The sequence below is a fragment of the Mus musculus genome, chromosome 13 (genome assembly GCF_000001635.26).
Source record: "Mus musculus strain C57BL/6J chromosome 13, GRCm38.p6 C57BL/6J".
NCBI classification, from domain to species: Eukaryota; Metazoa; Chordata; class Mammalia; order Rodentia; family Muridae; genus Mus; species Mus musculus.
The window spans coordinates 112668886-112688023 of record NC_000079.6 but is presented as its reverse complement, the minus strand read 5'-3'; the positions used below and the strand labels follow the sequence as shown (position 1 = coordinate 112688023).

The following is a 19138-nucleotide window of genomic DNA, read 5'->3' as shown; positions in this document are numbered from 1 at the left end:
CCTAGTCCTGTGCTCTGTGTTGGCCTCTGGGTCTGGCTCGTGCCCGGAAAGATGTGGAGGATGGGGGTGGGAAGAGTGGCAGATGCTGAGGAGGCACGGGGACAGGCAAGATCACAGCGTGGCAGTGGCAGTGGCAGTGGTGTGGGGCAGCATCTCCCTCTGAACATTCTCATGACACACAGGCTCTTGCTGACAGGCAGCCGTGCTTCCCTGGCTCCGGCTAAGCCCTGCACAGTGCCTTTTTGCTAAGCCCTCAGTGACAATGACAAGGCTGCTCTGTAGGCAGGTGCGTTTAGTAGCAAGGACACAGGGGATGCTGGCAGGCAGCTTCCTCCCCTTTCCAGCTTAGAATAATAATAATAATAATAATAATAATAATAATAATAATAATAATAATAATAATAGCATTTCTTCCATAAATGAAGAGCCTTTACTCTATGAGCAGTGATTTATTGTTCTTCTCCAAAACACCCCGTTAGGGAAAGTGACTTGGGGGTTTTTAGAACATGAGTGTGGATGTTTATACAAATTCGTTACAAGTGGAGAGATCAATTAACCTTGGCAACTGGTTAGATGCACTAGTCGTCTCTCTCAGTGCCATCGTTATAACAGAGGGTTATGACTCAGTGTGCGGTGTTGGCTTTACTTCCAGGTAGTGCTGCCCATCCAGCTCCAGATGGTATCTCTGACGCCTGCTTCTAAAAGTACAGCCTCTGGGAGGCTGAATCAGCCTGGGATCTCAAGGCCCGAAGGATTTATATAATTCTATAATGCACTTCACCATCACTACGAATGTAAAGGGCCCGTGGGGCAGGTAAAAATAAAAAAAAAATTAAAACTACGAAAATTGATCCTCCGTATGGCATTTCATAAGTCTTTGCTTTCAATCTTAGAGCCCAGGTATGGTGGTTTGTGCTATAAACCAAGGAGATGAAGTAGGAAGCTCGGGTTTAAAGTCCCTCTCCATACACACAGAGTTGGAGGTCAGCTTGGACTTCATGAGATGCTGCCCAAATAAGCAGAGTCAAGGAGGTCTGCATGCTGACCTCACGCAGCCATTAAGGGGGTGACATCAGACAGCCATGGTCAGGTGGTACCCACTTCTCCTTGGTAGGCATCTAGTGAAGGGCAGAGCTGGTTCCTTTTGGATTCTCAGACCCATTTTAACCAGAGTTTTTAAGCTTTCAAATTTCTGAGTATCTCACATATGATCACCATTATAAGCAACAGATTACTTACATACTTTAAAATTCTAAAATATAAGACAGAATTTAGTCAATCATGACCCATAATGTAAACTAGGCCTTTATTGAATTTGTAGCCTTTTCCTAATAATTTCTTAAATGTTTATAAGACAAAACAATGAACTGTGATACTATGTGACCTGCAATACTAATCAGGAAACTATCAGGTATGTGTATGAACAAATTTGTTTCTTATTCCTATAGAAAATGTATATAAATAATTTTTCTTTGTAGCTTCAAATTTAGAAGTTAAATTTAGAGACTAGCCAGAACCTTATGTTTTTATCTAAGCTGCTATTTCAAAAGCAATTTGTCTTCCTCAGAGCTTTTGGTATCTGAGATAAGAAAAAAATTAAAGCTCCAAGCTATTGTCAAACAGATCGTTCCAAATGTCTCTACTCCAGGGCAGATAAGAATGAACAAGCCTGAAGCACCTATTAACTACTATTGCTTTGACTTTGCATGATGCTATCTTTGGACTCCTCCAGTGAAAAGTTCAACCCCTGGGAGTTGCCCTGGTTTTGGTGTTTACTGTTCATTACAACTGAACTCTAGACAAAAAGCAGAGCTTTGCTCCTTACCAGTGCCTTGTCTGCAGGAGTGGTGAGCCGGCTGTAGTAATGAATCCGCTTGTTCATAGCAGCAGCATGGTCACTAACCCTCTGAATGACATCATTCACATTGACAATGTTGGTAGGCTCTATATAGAAAGGCCTAAAGAAGGGAATATATACTTGACAAAAAACATTCAGGCAAGAATTCTGGAAGTCAGCCATTGTAGAGAATAATCTCCTGTCCTCCATGTGAAGCGGGCGGGCGCACCAAGGAAAGGCATGCGCTTCTCACTTTTGGTGGGAAAAGAAAACGTCACAGGAGAAGCATTATCCTACCCATAAAATACAGTTCTTGTCTCATGATACTTACTTTTACTTTAAACACTCTTGAAGCTTAAGGAAATTTACCAACAGAGGAGAGACAGCAGAAAACACTAGAGAAGTCATTAAAGAGAAATTTGCAAAGGAAAACAAAATGTATCAGCTGTGGGTCTCCAACGATTTAAGTGAGAGAGAAACTGCTTTGATTAGTTTTTTAAAATACTCTGGCACTGAATCAGAGAAATTATAGACCGAATGTCCTTTTACTGAAGAGGGCACTCCACTCCTTCCTCTATAGGCCAAAGTCATTTCCTTTGACAAACATCATGTCCTAAGGACCAGTGACCTCAACCTCTCTCTTTGTGTGGGGATCCAAACTGGGTCAAATGGAACATGGCAGCACCGGAGAGCTTTGCCTCATGGACTTTCCTTGGATCCTGGTAACGTACTCTAATGTCCTAATATTTATGTTCGTGTCCTTCCTCACTATGTCCTGATGAACTGCAGACTCTAGCTTTCAACCATCATCTCCAGTCAGCCCTTCAGCGCCATCTGAACCTCCCTCAGGTGTTTTCTAACTTTCCCAGAACGAGCACTCCAAAATGGAGAGACAAGGGAGAATCGCATGGCTCCGCCAAGTCTCAGCCTCTTAGAAGCAGGAAACAGCGCTGTGCCCCAAACTGTGGCTGTTACTCTTACACATTGGTAAAAACAATGGGAAAACAAAAGAAAACAAACCCCCAAGAAAGTTTCATTTCTGCTACTTTTCTAACAAACTCTGATACCTAAGAAACGGTAGTTGAGTTTAGCCTTCTAACTGACATACAGAACATTTGAGTCACTTGCTATTTATTCTCCATGACAACATTCAAATATAGTAGGTATCAACTAGTCAATTTCATGAATAGTAACAAGAGCATTTATAAAAGTAAAGCCATGGGCAGAGAGATCAACATAGCATATCAAACATACTGGCAAATGCATTAAGTGCTATTAATAAATTATAAGGGGGATATAGTAAAAATGAGTGGGCCAGAGGCTAAACAATCACTACATATATATTTGGCAGCCTAATATAACCACCAATCTCTCAAAAGTGTTACGATATGATGTATTATTTCTACTTCTACCATGATAGTGATTCTTAAAGGTGATGAACAAATATTGATATCTGAGGGCTAGGGCGATGGTCCAGTTAGTAAAGTGCTTGCTGCACAGTATGAGGAACTGCAATTAGATCTGCAGGACACACAGGCAAGCACAGGGACACGGCTTTAACCCCAGCTCTGGGGAGGAGGTAGAAACGGATGAAGCACCGGAGCCCACTGGCTAGCCCTAGCCCATCTAGGCAAGCTGATGAGCTCCAGGGTCTCAAGAGATAAGGCGGAGGGCAGTGGAGGAAGATATTCAGTCAGCACTGACTCTAGCCTCCAAAACACGCATGCACACGCGTGCATGCACACGCATGCACACAGGCATCTCAGAGATACTACTACGTTAGGAAGCTCACACTCTACAGGATTTTCCAGCAGGATCAGTGCCCCACAAAACTCAAGAATGTTAACTTTAGGCAGATACTTGGGCTACTAAAGGACTAATATTGATAGAAAGAGGTATAGATGGTCTTCTTGTCACTGTTTACTCTGGAATTCAACGGCATTAACATCTAACCACTAGGTTGGTTTGAAGGTCTGCTGCAAAGCAGTCCGGGAAGTGTTAGGCCTTGGCTCCTGCCTCTGGCTGGCGCGTTAACTGTACCAGTTTAGTTGGCTTGGGTACTCTGAGAACAGAATGGCTTTGAAAGCTTTTCTTTTCCAACCGTTTTCATCGAGATGTTGAGTGCCTGTTCAAACAAATATTTTGGAATTTTTTCAAAACAGATTCTCTTTAAAAATATACAATTCAGCATATTTTTGGTGAATTATTAGAAACACATTTTAGAAAGTGAAAATATGAACTTTACTTAAAACACTTTAAAAATGAAGAACACTACATAGAGGATAATGTTCAGGGTAAAAGACTCAAGAGCTTTTATCTTTGAACTCTCTTTCAATTGTGCCTATCAGGGTCACTTGCCATTTGACACGCAGTTCAGCTGTACCCAATGAGAACAAAGAGGGCATATCTGTCTCACCTTGTAAATAGTTAAGCTCATGCCAAAGCAAGAGTGTTTTAATTTGGAGCAAAATTTACAACATATTTTAAAATGTGATTCAATTCTCATATATTCATTTAATGCACACATAAACAACGAAACCACACTCCTGCTAACACCTTTTTTAGAGTGTACTCCTTAAATTCCTTAAAATCTTTTGGCTTTTCAATCTGTCTCCACCCTTCTACTGCCAAGCCACGCTCCTGTGAGGGTTTAGTAACAACTCTATGACTCATGGCAAGGCTCATACCCAGTATGGAAATCTTGATTTGAAATTGCCCAGTTATTTGCATCCCTATGGAAGTTGAAGTGTTCTAACACCCAACAGACTGGTTGGGGTAATTTATTAACACAAAACAAAAACAGACAAAAATAACAAGGCAATCAAGTATTCCAAAAATGTTACACAGATACACTTTCAAATAGCAAGCCTCTGTACTTGCTTCTACCTACTTGGTAAAACACGTTCCCAACAGAAAGCTTTTCAGTACACAGGGCAGAAAAAGAAATTACTCAGGCCACTGCATCTAGAAAGCCCTGCTGCTAGGGAATGCTGGTGAGGGCTGGCCCCCGGGTGTGTTTCTTACTTCCTCTGAAGCCCAAAGACCACCATCTCTTTACAAACACCTGCCCTGCAGCCCAGCTTGAAGCCCAGGTGCCAAGGCTGAGCTTACATAAGCTTCTCTACTTTGGCTACTTTATTTAGAAGTGGTTTTCCAACTTATTATATAAACATTATTTAAGTTCCAACCAAGTAATCTGCATTTGAGTTAGGCATTAAACAGTGACTAGAACACAGACCCACGAGGACTGTACAATAACCTGCCACAGAGATATATAAATAAGTGGCATAGACCCAGAGGGAAGGAACCAAGTGTTTCATGCAACAATGGGAGCAAGGCAATTGGGAGAGCTGTGTGATGCTTGGGTTATGTGGGGGATGGGAGACACACAGAAGAGGGAACTACATCATCTGGCAGACTGTCGGGGAATTCATAGGTAAGCTGAATCTTAGAGAGGTATGGTCAATAGGAGAAAAAAGTGTTTCAAAGAACAGAAGACTAGGGATGTAACTCACAGGCTCAGCATGTGTAAAGCCTTGGATTCACTCCCTGTACACACACACACACACACACACACACACACACACACACACACACCAGAACACATGGGAGTGGAGGGAGAAGAGAGAGAATCAAAAAGAAAAAGTATGAGATATATTTTAAAACACACGTTGGTCAGTGTATGGAGATTTTCACATGCTAACACAGGGTTTAATCTAAAGGAAGGAAGCCAGTGCATCTGCTTCTTTGACTGATTACTTCTCAAAGCTCTAATTTTTAAATGTAAGGAATCCTAGAGTTCTCAGAACAGGAGTTCTCTCCTGTGATCTCATTCCATCGGCCAGTTCGTGCAACTTGCATCCATACAGATACTGGCTATACTGACGTATGCTGTCCAGACTGAAAGCCTGGCTGGTGTATCAAACTCTTCCCCACTGTGCCTCCCTTATCCCACATGTTGGACTTGAGTGCCCACATGAGCCTCACCAATCCTCAAACACTACACGTGTGCATACAGCTTCTTCAGGACCTTTGCTATTCATTTCAGGTAAAACAAACTCTACAGACCTTTTTTCCTGCACAGCTTATTTGTCACCTCTTTTAGCTCTTTCCTAAGCTGTCCCTTTCTCAACAAGGCCTTTGATGATTACGGTCATCACATTGAAACCTCAACACCTCTTTGACACTCTTGCTATCCACCTCTGTCGATCTTCTCCTCAGCAGCAACGATACCTAATATGATGGACAAATATTAACTTTTTGGTCCCCTCTGGTAAAATACCAGCTCTACAGGGGTATTTTTTAGTGCTTGTTGCTGTCATTTTGGTCATGAGCACATTTATAGAGCCAATAACTGTATTTGGCATGTTACAGCACCTGTACAAAATGTGCTAAGTGGGGGCTGGTGGTTTATCTCAGTGGTAGTGTACTTTTAAAAAAAATGTGGTAAGGGAATACAGGATACACCAGCACTTTAAGGAAAGTATGTGTTATCATGTGTAGGTGCGAACATGTGTGTGTGTGTGTGTGTGTGTGATGTATGTGCTTGGAGCCCAGGAGGTCTTCTTCAGTCAGGCTTCATGTAGTTTTTGAGATGATAAACATGGAGTGCATCAGTTTGGCCGGGCTGACGAGTCAATGAGCTCGATGGAGCTGGCTGTCTCCCAGTCAGAGCCCCCTAAGTGCTGGGATCACAAATGCCTGCCACTGCCCCGGCTCTTATGTGGTGTTAGGGATTCAAACTCATGGTTTCATGCTTGAGTGCAAGCACTTCATGGAATGAGCCATCTTCCCAGATCCAAGGGAACATTAGCTTGAAATCACTTTCGATTGCTACACAGAAGCTGGAAGAGCACCAAATGCTTCACAAACTGAGCAGCAGCCGTAAGAACACTCAGCAGTTCCAAACCTAACCTATTAGCTAGGGACGCTCCCAGAGCTGTCTCTTTGTTTCCATCCAGTGAGCCTTCCTACTGCAACCCGGGATGTGCGGGGTCCAGAAAGGTTCTCAGATCTTCCTGTAGTGTTTAGAGATCCGCCCATGCAGCGCTCACAGAAGCTGGGTAACTCTTCCACTTTGGAAGAGGGTCGTTCAGTACACTAACTCTTCTTCCCCCATATAAAGATAAGCTACCTATTGAGGGCTCCCTCTTCATCAGTGTGTGTGTGTGTGTGTGTGTGTGTGTGTGTGTGTGTGTGTGTGTGTGTGGAAGGAGAGGGAGGAAGGTTGTCTCTGTGTGTGTTTGGAGCACAGACAGGTGCTTGCATGTAGAGATAAAATGAACACAGAGAGTGTTAGGAATGAAGAGGGACACTGAAGAGTACAAAAAGAGAGAGAAGAGGTCGGGGGACTACATGCTGATCGGATCCACATTAACACTGTTATACCAACAATACCAGTACTTTGAGCTTTAACAAACATCCAGAGCAAGGGAGCTCATGTCTGCAATACTAGCACTCAGTAGGGCGTGGCAGAAAGACTGTTAGGAGTTTGAGGCTAGCCTGGGTTATATAATGAGTTCCAGGCCAGTTTGTGCTACAGAGACTTGTCTAGAAAACTAACCATCAAGAACAAGAACTGTATGAAATACCAAAATATACAAATATTATTTCAAGTACTAAGTGTAAAAGAAAATTACCAGTAAATTTCAACAATTTCCACATAATTACTAGATGAGATTGAAATGAATTTGAAATCAGCCTAAATAATTGTTACAATGTTATCTTAGAAAAGCATATTGAAGGCTTGTTATTTTAAAGTGACCTTTCACTATACTGTTAGTATATGCCATCCAATTGTTATCAGCATTGCTTATTTCTTATAATTAAAAGTTTCTGTGATGTATGTTAACTTATAGGATATATGAAATAAAGTGTAAGGAAGTACAGGTGTGTGATTTGCAAATGAATGAGTGCACGGACACACATTTATATGCAGTCCAATTCTCAGGATCGCTAGTGCGATTTTCTTAAATTATGTATACACTTATTTTACGTGTATGAGTGTTTTGTCTGTATGTCTGTCTGTGTACCCATGAGTGCCCACTGCCCATGGAGACCAGAAAGGGTGCTGGTTCCCCTGGGACTGACATTGTGGACAGTTGTGAGAGATCATGGGGTGCTAGGGAATTGAACCTGAGTCCTCTGGAAGAGCAGCCAGACTCTTCAACATCATGCTCTCTTTTCAGCCACCCCCCCCCCCCCGGTACTTTTAACGAGAAGAAGACGGTGATGAAGGAGGTCTAGAAACGTGAATGCTAAGAACCACTTGGGTGAAGGTTATGAATTCCAAGCTGTTAACTTAGCTGCAAGCAAACATCTTCATCAAACCACAGGGCAAAGAACTTGGACTGAAAGTTAATTCCCAGGCTCCTATCATCCTAATGGAGTACAGATCCCACTAAGAATGAATTCCAACATTATTTTGATGCAATTCATGTTTCAAATTTTGGCTCTCAAAAATGCCATAGATGAATGTTTTAATTCTGCAGTAGAAATGCAAGGATTCAGTTTTTATCTTCTTTTTCAGTATTTCATGGGAAAAGGGCAAGAGAGTCAGATCAAGAGAAGAAATGTCACAACCAAGTTCAGATGATAGGTGTACCTGTGGGTCAATCCCACATGTCTATGTTTTTCTCTAGTCGATATCAACAGTGATGCCCCGCTCCACCTCAGCGTGTGCTTAAAGAAGGCCATCCCATACAGGACATGGTGAGTGACAGTCACCAAAAGGAGATCAGGAACTCGGGCCTTCAAGCAGCTCCTCCTTACCCACTATGTGTGAATGACAAAACAAACCCAAGCAGTCTTAAGTCCACATAATAATTGCGAGGGGTATCGATGTCATACTCTGAAACAACGTGCTTGTTTCAATTATAAATAAAGAGTAGGCTTCTGATGTCAGGGCCATGATAAATCAGCCAAAAATTTCTCAAAGTATTAAGCCACCAGTCTTGGTAATCTAAACATTGCACAATGGAGTGTGTGTGGAAGGGAGGAGTAGGGAAATAAAAACATGATAGGCTAGTGGCTACCATTTTAACCAAAACTTAACCAAATTTTACCACTGACTTGAACTTTGCTTTCTTTAGAAACTTGACATATTGGAAGAATTGAGAATAAACACACACACACATACACACACACACACACACACACACAGAGAGAGAGAGAGAGAGAGAGACAGAGACAGAGACAGAGAAAGAGACAGAGAAAGAGGAAAATATCTTGCTTTTAATTTCTATATGTGGTACTAAAATTGCCTTTAAAAATCTGCTACCCTATGTAACGGTTGTGCAGCTCGGTCTTCACGTGGGACTCCTAACAGCGGGAGCCGTCTCTGACTCTGTTGCCTGCCTTTGGATCCCTGTCCCCTAACTGGGCTGCCTTGCCTAGACACAATAGGAGAAAATATGCCTAGTCCTACTGCAACTTGATATGCCTAGGAGGGATTATATCCATGGGAGGTCTCTATTTTTCTGAGCCTTGTCTCAGAAAAGGGATGGTGGGAGGGTTGCGGGAAGGAAAGATGAGGAGAGAAGAGAGGAAGCTGTGACTGGGATGTAAAGTAAATTAATATATTAATAAAAAATATGCTGCCTATGTGGCCTTGAACTTCTAGTTCAGACAACTGCCACTTACCTGGCCCGCTTTTGCCATTTTACTGTAATGATTCAGAAATGAAAAAACAAAACTATGAACACTTTTATACAAGCACTGAAGAACATGAGCCTTTTAATCATTCCCCTTAACCGTTTCTGAAGGATTTCTGTATTTTGCCTGTGTATGTCTGTGCACTGTATGTGTGCCTGGTATACTTGGAAGCCAGAAGAGGCCGCCAGTGAGCTGAAACTTGAACCTGGTTCCTCTATAGGAACAAGAGCTCTGAGCTGCCTCTTCCTCAGAACCTATGTTCCCTTCAGGGACTCAGAACTGAAGCAGGACTTCCTGCATGCCATTATCAGATTTATGTCAGGGAGCAGCTATATAGGTCTTTCCTTAGAGATGTTTATCATCTAGGCCGCCCTAGGCCTCGTTCAACTTAGACTCTTACAGCTTGCACAGAGTAGCATCAGCAGAGCTCCCACCCCAAGCAGTTCTCAACCTGTGTGTCATGACCCCCTTGGAGTTGCCTATAATATATCCCACATATCAGATGTTTATATTATGATTCATGATAGTAGAAAAATTACAGTTATGAAGTAGCAACCAAATAATGTCATGGTTTGGGGTCACCACAACATGAGGAACTGTATTAAAGGGTCACAGCATTAGGAAGGCTAAGAACGCTGCTCTAGGCCTTAGCAGCACAAACAGCACCAGCATGAACATCCAGAATGCTATGATTCCACGGGGTCCTTGGGAATGCTGGCTCAGAATGGGTTTAACTAGCATTTTCCGGGTGAAAAGTAAGTTTTGAAGACACACACATATTTTTAAAAATATTTCTAACCACTGAGTCATCCTGCTTCAATATTTCTGATAGAAGGAAACACCGGATGTATAAGGCATCTAGCATACAGTGGAAACTTAGTGTTTGCTGGCAAAAGGAAGGAATAAAGAAAGAAAGGGAAATGAGAAAGAAAAGCACAAAAGAGGACAAGAGAGGAAAATATAAAAGAGGAAGGCAGAGAAGATAGAGAGACACACAAACAAACAGGGAACGACTTAGGGAAGCCATACTCCTTTGTGATTTCAGTTCCAATTGACTAGGCTCACATCCACTTTATACACTAGAGCATCATAGAAAGGCAGCTCCCAGGACAGTCTTAGCAATGCTTGCTTCTGTGTGATGGGATTGAGTTCCTTATGCTTCCAGGCTTCATTCTATAGCTCTTGTACGATCCTCCTCCCAACCTTCCCAATCAGAAACAAAACAAAACACAGTAAGAAAGAGGAGGGAGAGAAGGAAGGAAGAAAATGAACATGATCCTACAGAAGCACAGGCGATTTAAACAAAAACTTAAGGAAAGCCAGCTTATCCTTCAATATCGTGTTTGTATTATAAATCAGAAAAGTAATGTATCTCATCAGAAAAGTTATATATATATATATATACATACACACAGACACACATACATACATATATATACATATACATACACACACACACACATATATATGTATATATATATATACTGCAGATAATGTAAACATTGTTGAGATAATTGCTGGTGTGCTGGGTTCATTACTCAGTAGTACAGCATTTGCTTAGCATGTAGCAGGCTCTGGATTCAATCTGAACACTGCAGAACGAACTAAATGACCCAGCAACATTTTGGTGCATGGCTGAGAAACATGCGTGAATGATGGACATGTGCATTTTGGTTTTGATTCCTTTTGATCTTTACATAAGACAGAATAACAATCACACATGGTATCATTTTCTAATTTTTTCTTTCTTTTTCTTTTTCTTTTTTTTTTTTTTTGATGCTTTAAGATAGGGTCTCTTGTAGCTCAGACTGGCCTGAAACTCACAATCCTCTTGCCTCCCAGCTCCAAGAGCTGGGATTGCAGGCTGTGCCACCGTGCTGCCATGATATGACACGTATCTAGCTTCCTCTGAGAACATTATCTTTAATGTACGTGAGATCCATCTCGTTCCCCAGCAGTGGGATCTCAAGCATGTGTCACTGCACCAACCTCCTCATGGGGTTTCTGGGGATCAAAATCAGGACCTCATGCTTGTAAGGCGAGGTCTTCACAGACTTAAGCTGTCTTCCTAAGACCCCAGACCCATTTCACGTACATTATTAGCATCCGGCCTTTAGCCTGTTGAAAGCCATCTTGACTCTCTTGTTACCACTACTGGCTCCAAGCTCTGGTGGTGGTGATATTATACTGCACCCACAAATTCCTTCTGACTACACCCTTGACCTAACACTGACCAGACAGATAAGGGTTTTGTTTCTGTTTTTGTTTTTTTTGCCTTAACTCTTCATTAACTCTTCATACTTTTTCTGCTCAACAAAATAACTTTGACTTGACCCTGCGGAGTATCAATTACCTCCAAAAGCTCCCTTGGTCTTCGGGCTTCTCTCACTAATGTCAGTGAGAGAGGGAGAAAGTACAATAAAGTACAACGAACTTCCCAGGAGTGGGAAGAAAACAAAACAGACACGCAAACACCCCGGAGCTGACAGGGCTAAAGGGCTAAACTCAGGTGAGCTGAGCAGATACCGACCGAAGGGGAAACGTTTAAAAAGATGTCTAGGGCAGAGGGAGAGAAGGGAAAAGGCACAGAAACCAAGCATTTGAGAGAATAAGAGGATTCCAATGAGACTAGAAAAAAAACTTCATCTAGTGAAGTAACAAAGTCACATGCAAATTTAAGGTGCCTCTAACACTAAGACCAAGAATTTTCTTTCCTTAAGCATTTGGCAAAAATATAGTTCTTTGAGGGACAAAAGAAAGAGGAGAAGGTGGGAAAGTATGGAGAAAATTGGGCCAAGGAGGGAAAAGGAGGGGGAGGGAAAGGAGCAGAGGAGAGAGGGGAGAGATGGGTTTGATGGAGGGAGTAATACAATTTGTATGCTTGCCCCAGCGCAGTGATACCAGCAACAATTGAGGTCCTGTCCATCTAGTTATGACTGCTTGGTGGCAAGCTCTTCATCGTGTAATTCATGGTAGCTTAGCACACTAGCCCTCCTGGGAAAATCAATTTCTCTTTTTCTCCCCCTCCCCTTCCTCTTTTTAGGAAGTTTTAAGATCAAATTTAGGGCCTTGTGCATGCTAAGAACATTGTCTCCCACTGCCTGAATTCTTCTCATTTTTGTTGCCTATATAATCCCAAACTATAAAATCATCAAGCACCGGGTAACCACTTCCAGTTGCTGCCATACGCCAGCATCTATTAAACATTTTACTTTGCCTTGGGAAACGGCTTGAGTCTTCCTCTCTCCTAGGGCCGCAAATACCCACTGTCAACTCAGGCTGATCTACAGTGACAGCATTTGTGGGAGGAGAAATAGAGAGGCTGATTCACAAATGCACAGACTGTAGGTACCCTAAACAGCAAGGTGCCATAATGTATCTTACACACTCCAAGGGTGTGAGGAAGCTGTGCATTTGAGATATCCAATTAATGGTGGCTTGTTAGAGCACTACAACATCCTCAATAGCAAAAGCTTGAATGTTAGGATTTGGTATTTTGAGATGTTTTGGTGTTGAAATGAAAACAGCCCTGTGAGTTTAATAGATGATATCTCTGATAGATCAGATTATTCTCCATTTTGATACCAAGTGGGCAACAGAGTCCTACAAGAGCAGAGCAGCCGAGTGCTGGTAAGTAAGCTGTAGGAGAAAAGTCTGTGTACAGAGCATGCTTAGGGGGTTGGGGCCTGAGTGAGCTCCTGCCTTACGGTGTCACCCTGGGCCTATAAGGAGCAGCAGAAGGAAAGGGGAAACAAAGACACACAGAGAAGGGGAAAGCTAAAAACCGAGCCAAGCCACAGTAGAGGGTTTGCGTAGCAATACACAAGGCCATGGGTTCAATACCCAGAACTGGAAAGAAATTAAAAATCAACCATTTCATAACTTTGTTGGCTGGCTGGGGTGGTCAACTTTCCCAGGGCATAGTCACAGAGCAGTAGGAAAATATGAGGCTACCCTGAGTACCAGCTCATTAGTAGCCTCCAAAAGCCTGAGAAAAGCCTGCTCATTCCCAGTAGAATGTATCGAATAGAACACAGCAGACTTCTAGACCTTTCTGCTCTTCCATTTACTTTTTTATTGTTCATTCTCTCTCCAAACAGGTGACAAAATAGCATCAGAGGGAGGCGTGCTGAAGAAACAGGGGCCTTACTTTTTTATAATGCACCTAAATGATCCACATGCCGATGGCATGCAGCTTACAACGGCACAGCCCTTCCTCCGCCTGCTTTAGACTCCACTTGTCAAAATGCTTGGCCTGCAACCCCTTAGTCTGTGCCAGCTAAAAGTCTTACATGTAAGACGCGAATGCCACCTAGTGGGAGGTAGAAAAATAACACAAGCTAACCGTAGGCCAAGAAATACTCAGACATCAAATGTTGTCTCCCATCATCCTATAGCCAAAGTTTCCCAAGTGCAGGATGACCCTTGACACCACAATCGTGAACGCTGACTGGCTGGTGTATATAGCAATATACAATAGACAAGTATAAGCACTCTAAAGTCCTCACTTTACAAACATGAGATAAAGCTAAATGAACTCAGAGCTGGAAGGGGAGCAGACTGCTAAGAAACATCCAATTATAATATATATATGTGTGTGTGTGTGTGTGTGTGTATGTATGTATGTATATGTATGTATATGCATGTATATATGTATATGTGTATATATATATATATGTATATATATATATATATATATATATATATATATATATATATATATATGTGTGTGTGTGTGTGTGTGTGTGTGTATATACACATACATACATACATACAGAGAGAGAGAGAGATGTATATACACAAGGGGGCACCAGAGCATGGTGACTCAAAGAACTGAAGCTTGATACTAGTTGTCTACATTTTATTTACATGGAAAGTTGGAGACTCTATCCCTCAGCAGGAACAATGTCTTAAAGTACTCACATACTTTTTCTCATCTAATAGTCTCTGCTTTCTCCAGCAGAGATTATCCCACAAGCAGAAGCAACAAGGACTGCTAAGTTCTTACAAGTGGTTGCTCTCCTTTCTTACCAGTTACGCCAGGATTGAAAATAGCGGACTCCTTCCTTTTTGAAGTTTCATTATAGAAAATGTATTTCCATTTAATATACCCTGTTAGATTAAAATTTCAAGGAACTGAACTGCCGACTTGTCATAATGGAATGCACTTTAATGACCTATGACTCATTGTCACAGTGGCCAATTATTTATCACAGAACTTAGAAGCTTCAAGAAAAACTCTAAGCATTCAGTCAGCATTTGTAAGTGGACTACATTCACTAATACTGAAATATACCAGTGAGAATCACAATTATCGATTTCTCTGTTTCTTCTGATAGCCACTGTTAACGACACTTTCTTCAGGGATAAATTTCACACTACCAGTTTTAGCTACAAGAAAAACTGAAACATCAACTATCGGAAGAAATGATAACAATACCGCCAGGATCAGCTCACTGCAATCTTTCTTATCTCCTGGGCTGGAAATAGCTGCAGCTCTTATCTAGACTAACATTCTGCTGATAGCAACGAGGGTAGTCACTGACTGGGTACTGAGGACCTACTAACTCTATGCACCAGGCTCCCTTACCTCAGCTGTGCAGCTCCTCTCAGCCACCCAAGCCTTCCCGACTCCATCTGCACATACTGTATTGTCTACAATACAGCGAGCAACTTTACATGAATGGTGGCAGACTATACATACTGCTCTGCAACTCACTTTTTTCTTTTAACAAAATAACTCGAAGAGTTGTTTCATTTTGGTATGTCATAAGCCCACCTCCTTTTTATTAGATGAAAAATATTTCATTGTATGAACACACTATAATGTAGTTTTTCAGCCCTGGAAGAAAACATATTTTAGTCACTCAATCTTAGCAACGTATATGACCCCACGCAGGCACCGGTTGACGCTGTAAGGCAGTGAGATTCTGCTACCCAGAAACCTCAGAGTTGCCGCTGGGATCTGAGTGGAGGATCACACAAAATTTGTGGGTTAAATTCTTTTTTCTGGTGTACATAAGAATATGTGAGCACAAGTATAAAAAGGCCAGACGTCATCATCAGGTATCTAATTGAACTACCTCTCTCTCTCTCTCTCTCTCTCATTTAGTGGCATATTTGAGATGGTTTGTTTATTTATTTGCTATTTATTGAGACAGTCTCTTACCAGCCTGGAGCTCATCAATTTGGCTGGCCTCGCTAGCCAATGCTCTCCAGAAGCCATCTGTCCCTGCCTCCCTAGTGTGGTGGTTACAGGTACACACCATAGCTCCTGGATTTTATATGGGGGCTCAAGTTTGTGTGACAAATACTTCACTGACAGAGCCTCTCCCCTGGATTTAATCCCCCCTACATCACAATTGTATTCTTCCTGCCGGCAGTAGACAATGACTTCTGTCATAGCTTACTGATAAGATACTTTTCTAATATATGCACTTAAACATTTCTAAACGAGGACACCTCACAATCTCTAACACCGGATGTCTGAATTACTGTTGGCCAGGTGGCAGTGTGCTCGCTACTTCTGGTGGTGTGCTGACATCCGACTGCCAGGCCATCTCTGTCAAACCACTGAAGGAAGGCATGGGAACCGGAAGTGAGAAGGCCTCTCATGACGCCATCTGGTGAGACCGGGACAGTGCAAGGACGGGAACCTGCGCGCGGCCTCAGTGCTGCTGAAGAAACCAAGGAAGGCTGTGTCATCAAAGCCACCCACTCTCTTTCCGGCCAAAGGACAATTGTCCACGTAGGAGGGACACACAACTGGTCTGATGACTAAATCAAAAGCTGATCCAGAAGAGCCAGGGTTTTTAAGTGTGAGGTGTTAATAATGTCTTAACCAATGCACTTTGTTTCTATGATCAACTTGTATAGTTCCATAAGAGACAAATGAGAAGTAACACATACGGTCAAGAGTTCTTCCAGTGAAAACACAGCAAAAATTCCAAGTCCAGTACTGTACATGTATGATACACACGGGCACAGCATGCGTGAGTGAGTGTGTGCGTGTTGTGGGTTGGGGTTTTTGAAATGATCTGATTATGTGTATGGGTGCTTTGTCTGCAAGAATGTCTGTGCACCATGTGCATGGCTACTGTTGATGGAGAACAGAAGAAGGCGTCAGATCTCCTGGGACTGGAATTACGGACAGTTGTGAGCTATCATGTATGTGTGTGCTAGGAATCAAATCCAGGTCCTCTAACAGAACAGTCAGTTCTCTTAACCACTGAACTTCGTTCCAAACCCTCTTTGTCCGTCTGTCTATCAGTGCGTCTTTCTGACCCACTGGCTGACTGACCGACCTACCTACCTACCTACCTGCCCACCATGCAAGTCAAGTCTCAGTATGTAGCCCCAGCTCTCCTGGAACTCACTCTAGACCACACTGGCCTCAAACCCATAGAAATCTGCCAGTTTGTACCTCACAAGTGTTGGGATTAAAAGCACGTGCCACTATGCCAGGCTTTGTATATTTTAAACGCAATTGACAACCAACAGCATCTCAGATTTGATGAAATATTCCAAATCCCATGTTACATCATTCAGGAACATTTTAGTTTTTCTCACAGATTTTGCACATTCCTGTTAAAACTACTGCAAGCGTATTTTATATATTTTTCTATCTCATTTTCTCATCTTTTTTTCCTCTCTTTCTTTCTTCATTTATTTATCTAGAGTGTGAACACACAAGTGCTATTGTATTTATCTGCAGGTCTGAACACTTTCTTTGGGTAAGTTCTCTCCCGCCATCCTGTGAATCCTGGGGATTTAACTCAAGTAGTCAGGCTCAGTGGCCTTTTCCTGCTGAGCCATCTTGCTGGTGCCTCGGGGCTTTTTGCATGTTACTTCTTTCTTTTCTTTTCTTTTCTTTTCCTTTTTCTTTTTCTTTCTTTTTTTTTTTTAACAGACTAGGTATGAGTAAGTAGCCCAGGCTGGCCCCAATCTCACAATCTTCCTGCCTCTGCCTCTTGAGTGCTAAATGCTAGGAATGGGCCATCACACATTTGGTCTTATTTTTGCCTATTTTGTAAGTAATCACTTTGTGTATGTGTGCCCACAAGTTTGTATATGCATTGAGGCCAGAGGAGGGCAATTATCTTCCATCTTGTTTCTAAGAGGCAAGGTCTCTTTCTGGAACTCATGTGGGTTGTTTGTTTGTTTGTTTGTTTGTTTTTTATAGACTGGCAGCCAGCAAGTCGTGGTGATCCTCCTATCTCGACTCACTCCATCACTGTGTTTAAAGTTGTACGTGGGCTCACATCTAGCTTATGTGGTTGCTAGGATGCAACCTTTGGTCCTTCAGTTGCACACTAAGCATCTTACTCACGTCAGCATCTTTCTACCCAATAACTACTTGATCGAACTCACTTACTGGGACTTTTTTTTTTTTTAAAGGAGATTCTCTTGAGGTTTCCAGTCATAAACTGAAAGATTATTTAATCTCAAGTGATTTTAAGTTACCCGCTGTCATTGTAGCTCAGTGAAGGCAAAGGCCTATTCCTTTTCTATCTGTAGTATCAGATTACTCTGCACGAAGCGGGCAACCAACAGGCATCCGAGTCCCTTACATACATGCGCCCTCCTTGACAAAACCCAGCCCTTTGCTTAACAGACTCGTTTATTCCAAGACACAAAAATGTGCAAGTGAGGAAACAGGACTCATATGCACACACATCAGGGTATGAGTCCTGTAAGAAAATGATGATTTCATTATCGATTCTATTGATCTTTTGGGCTGTACTGTATTATATCTTAATTGCTAGAAGCCCTAGGTATGAAGTGAGCACATTAAGACCTCACCTTTTAGATCTCAGATCTGATGAATCAAACTGGATGTTCATAGGCCCAGGGCTTACTTCATGTTCCACCTCAGAGAGAAGATGCCTGGAATCACCATCCACACTTGCCATTTTCCCTCAGATTCCAGGCACTGGGGCAGCCAGTCCTATAGCAACCAGGAAAAAAAAAGTAATTTTGTTTAATCTTAAAAACATTTTACTATTTTTAATATATTTGCATGCAGACAAAATAGAGAGGTATGGGAATTTGCTGCTAGTATCGTTTTTAAAGGCGGCTCCCTATTCCCCAGGTTGGTCTCCGACTCTTAGGCAAGCCTAGGACCACGGTGCAAAGCCGCCAGGGCTTAAAGGAGGTAAGTGATTGACATGTATCATTACTAACTTGAGTGGTTTTTCTTTTTTTGTCTTTCAGCCTAAAGAAAAATAAGTGAGACAATTCATTTCCAGGACTATACAGATGCAGTTATTTGGACCCAACCCTGGAACAGAATATTTTAAAAATCTTTTGGAAAGCTTAAAAAAGAGGGAATGAGATTAGGTAAGCTGGTGGCAACGAAAAGAACCTCTGAAATGGCCGCAAGGGATGGGTGCAGGGAACGGCTGCTCTTTCGGAGTATGAGATGAGGTCTTCAAAGCCTCCAGCCTTAGGGAAACAGACAGAGACCGAGGTCCACCTAAAGGAAAGACTGTAAGAGTTTCCCCTCAGAGCAGCTCTCACGAGGAAGCTAAGCCTCCTCAGCACTGTGGCTACCGCATGAGGAGGTGTGAAGATAAAGCGCTTCAACTACAGACAGTGCAGGAGATGTAAGGATGCCAACTTCTGCGTAATGTTTCTAGTCAAGCATCT

The 19138-nt window shown here is 42.3% G+C and overlaps 1 protein-coding gene and 1 long non-coding RNA gene across 17 annotated transcripts in view; one reads left to right on the top strand and one right to left on the bottom strand.

Annotated features, from left to right (window-relative positions):
• Positions 1–19138, bottom strand: part of Slc38a9 (solute carrier family 38, member 9) — an 82564-nt gene that overhangs the window by 50729 nt on the left and 12697 nt on the right. For 9 of the 15 annotated variants that reach the window (XR_001780783.2, XR_382737.4, XR_873763.3 and 6 more), the window contains 2 exons: positions 18293–18437; positions 1826–1958 (listed from right to left, as the gene is read on the bottom strand). Coding sequence is in view for 8 of the 15 variants with exons in the window: in XM_030247276.1 (XP_030103136.1) it covers positions 1826–1958; positions 18293–18402 (243 nt within the window). In the remaining 7 variants the exon portion in view is untranslated. Of the gene's footprint in view, positions 1–1825; positions 3963–14521; positions 14600–18292; positions 18438–19138 lie in introns of those variants that run through there. The other 6 variants (XM_006517673.4, XM_017315519.2, XR_003950453.1 and 3 more) reach the window with 4 other exon arrangements.
• Positions 14657–18460, top strand: Gm52034. Of its 2 annotated transcripts, none has more exons than XR_003950560.1 (2): positions 14657–14751; positions 15996–18460. It is a non-coding gene; the product is annotated as a predicted gene, 52034 (long non-coding RNA). The 2 variants fall into 2 exon arrangements; XR_003950559.1 differs by having other exon boundaries at positions 14745–15556.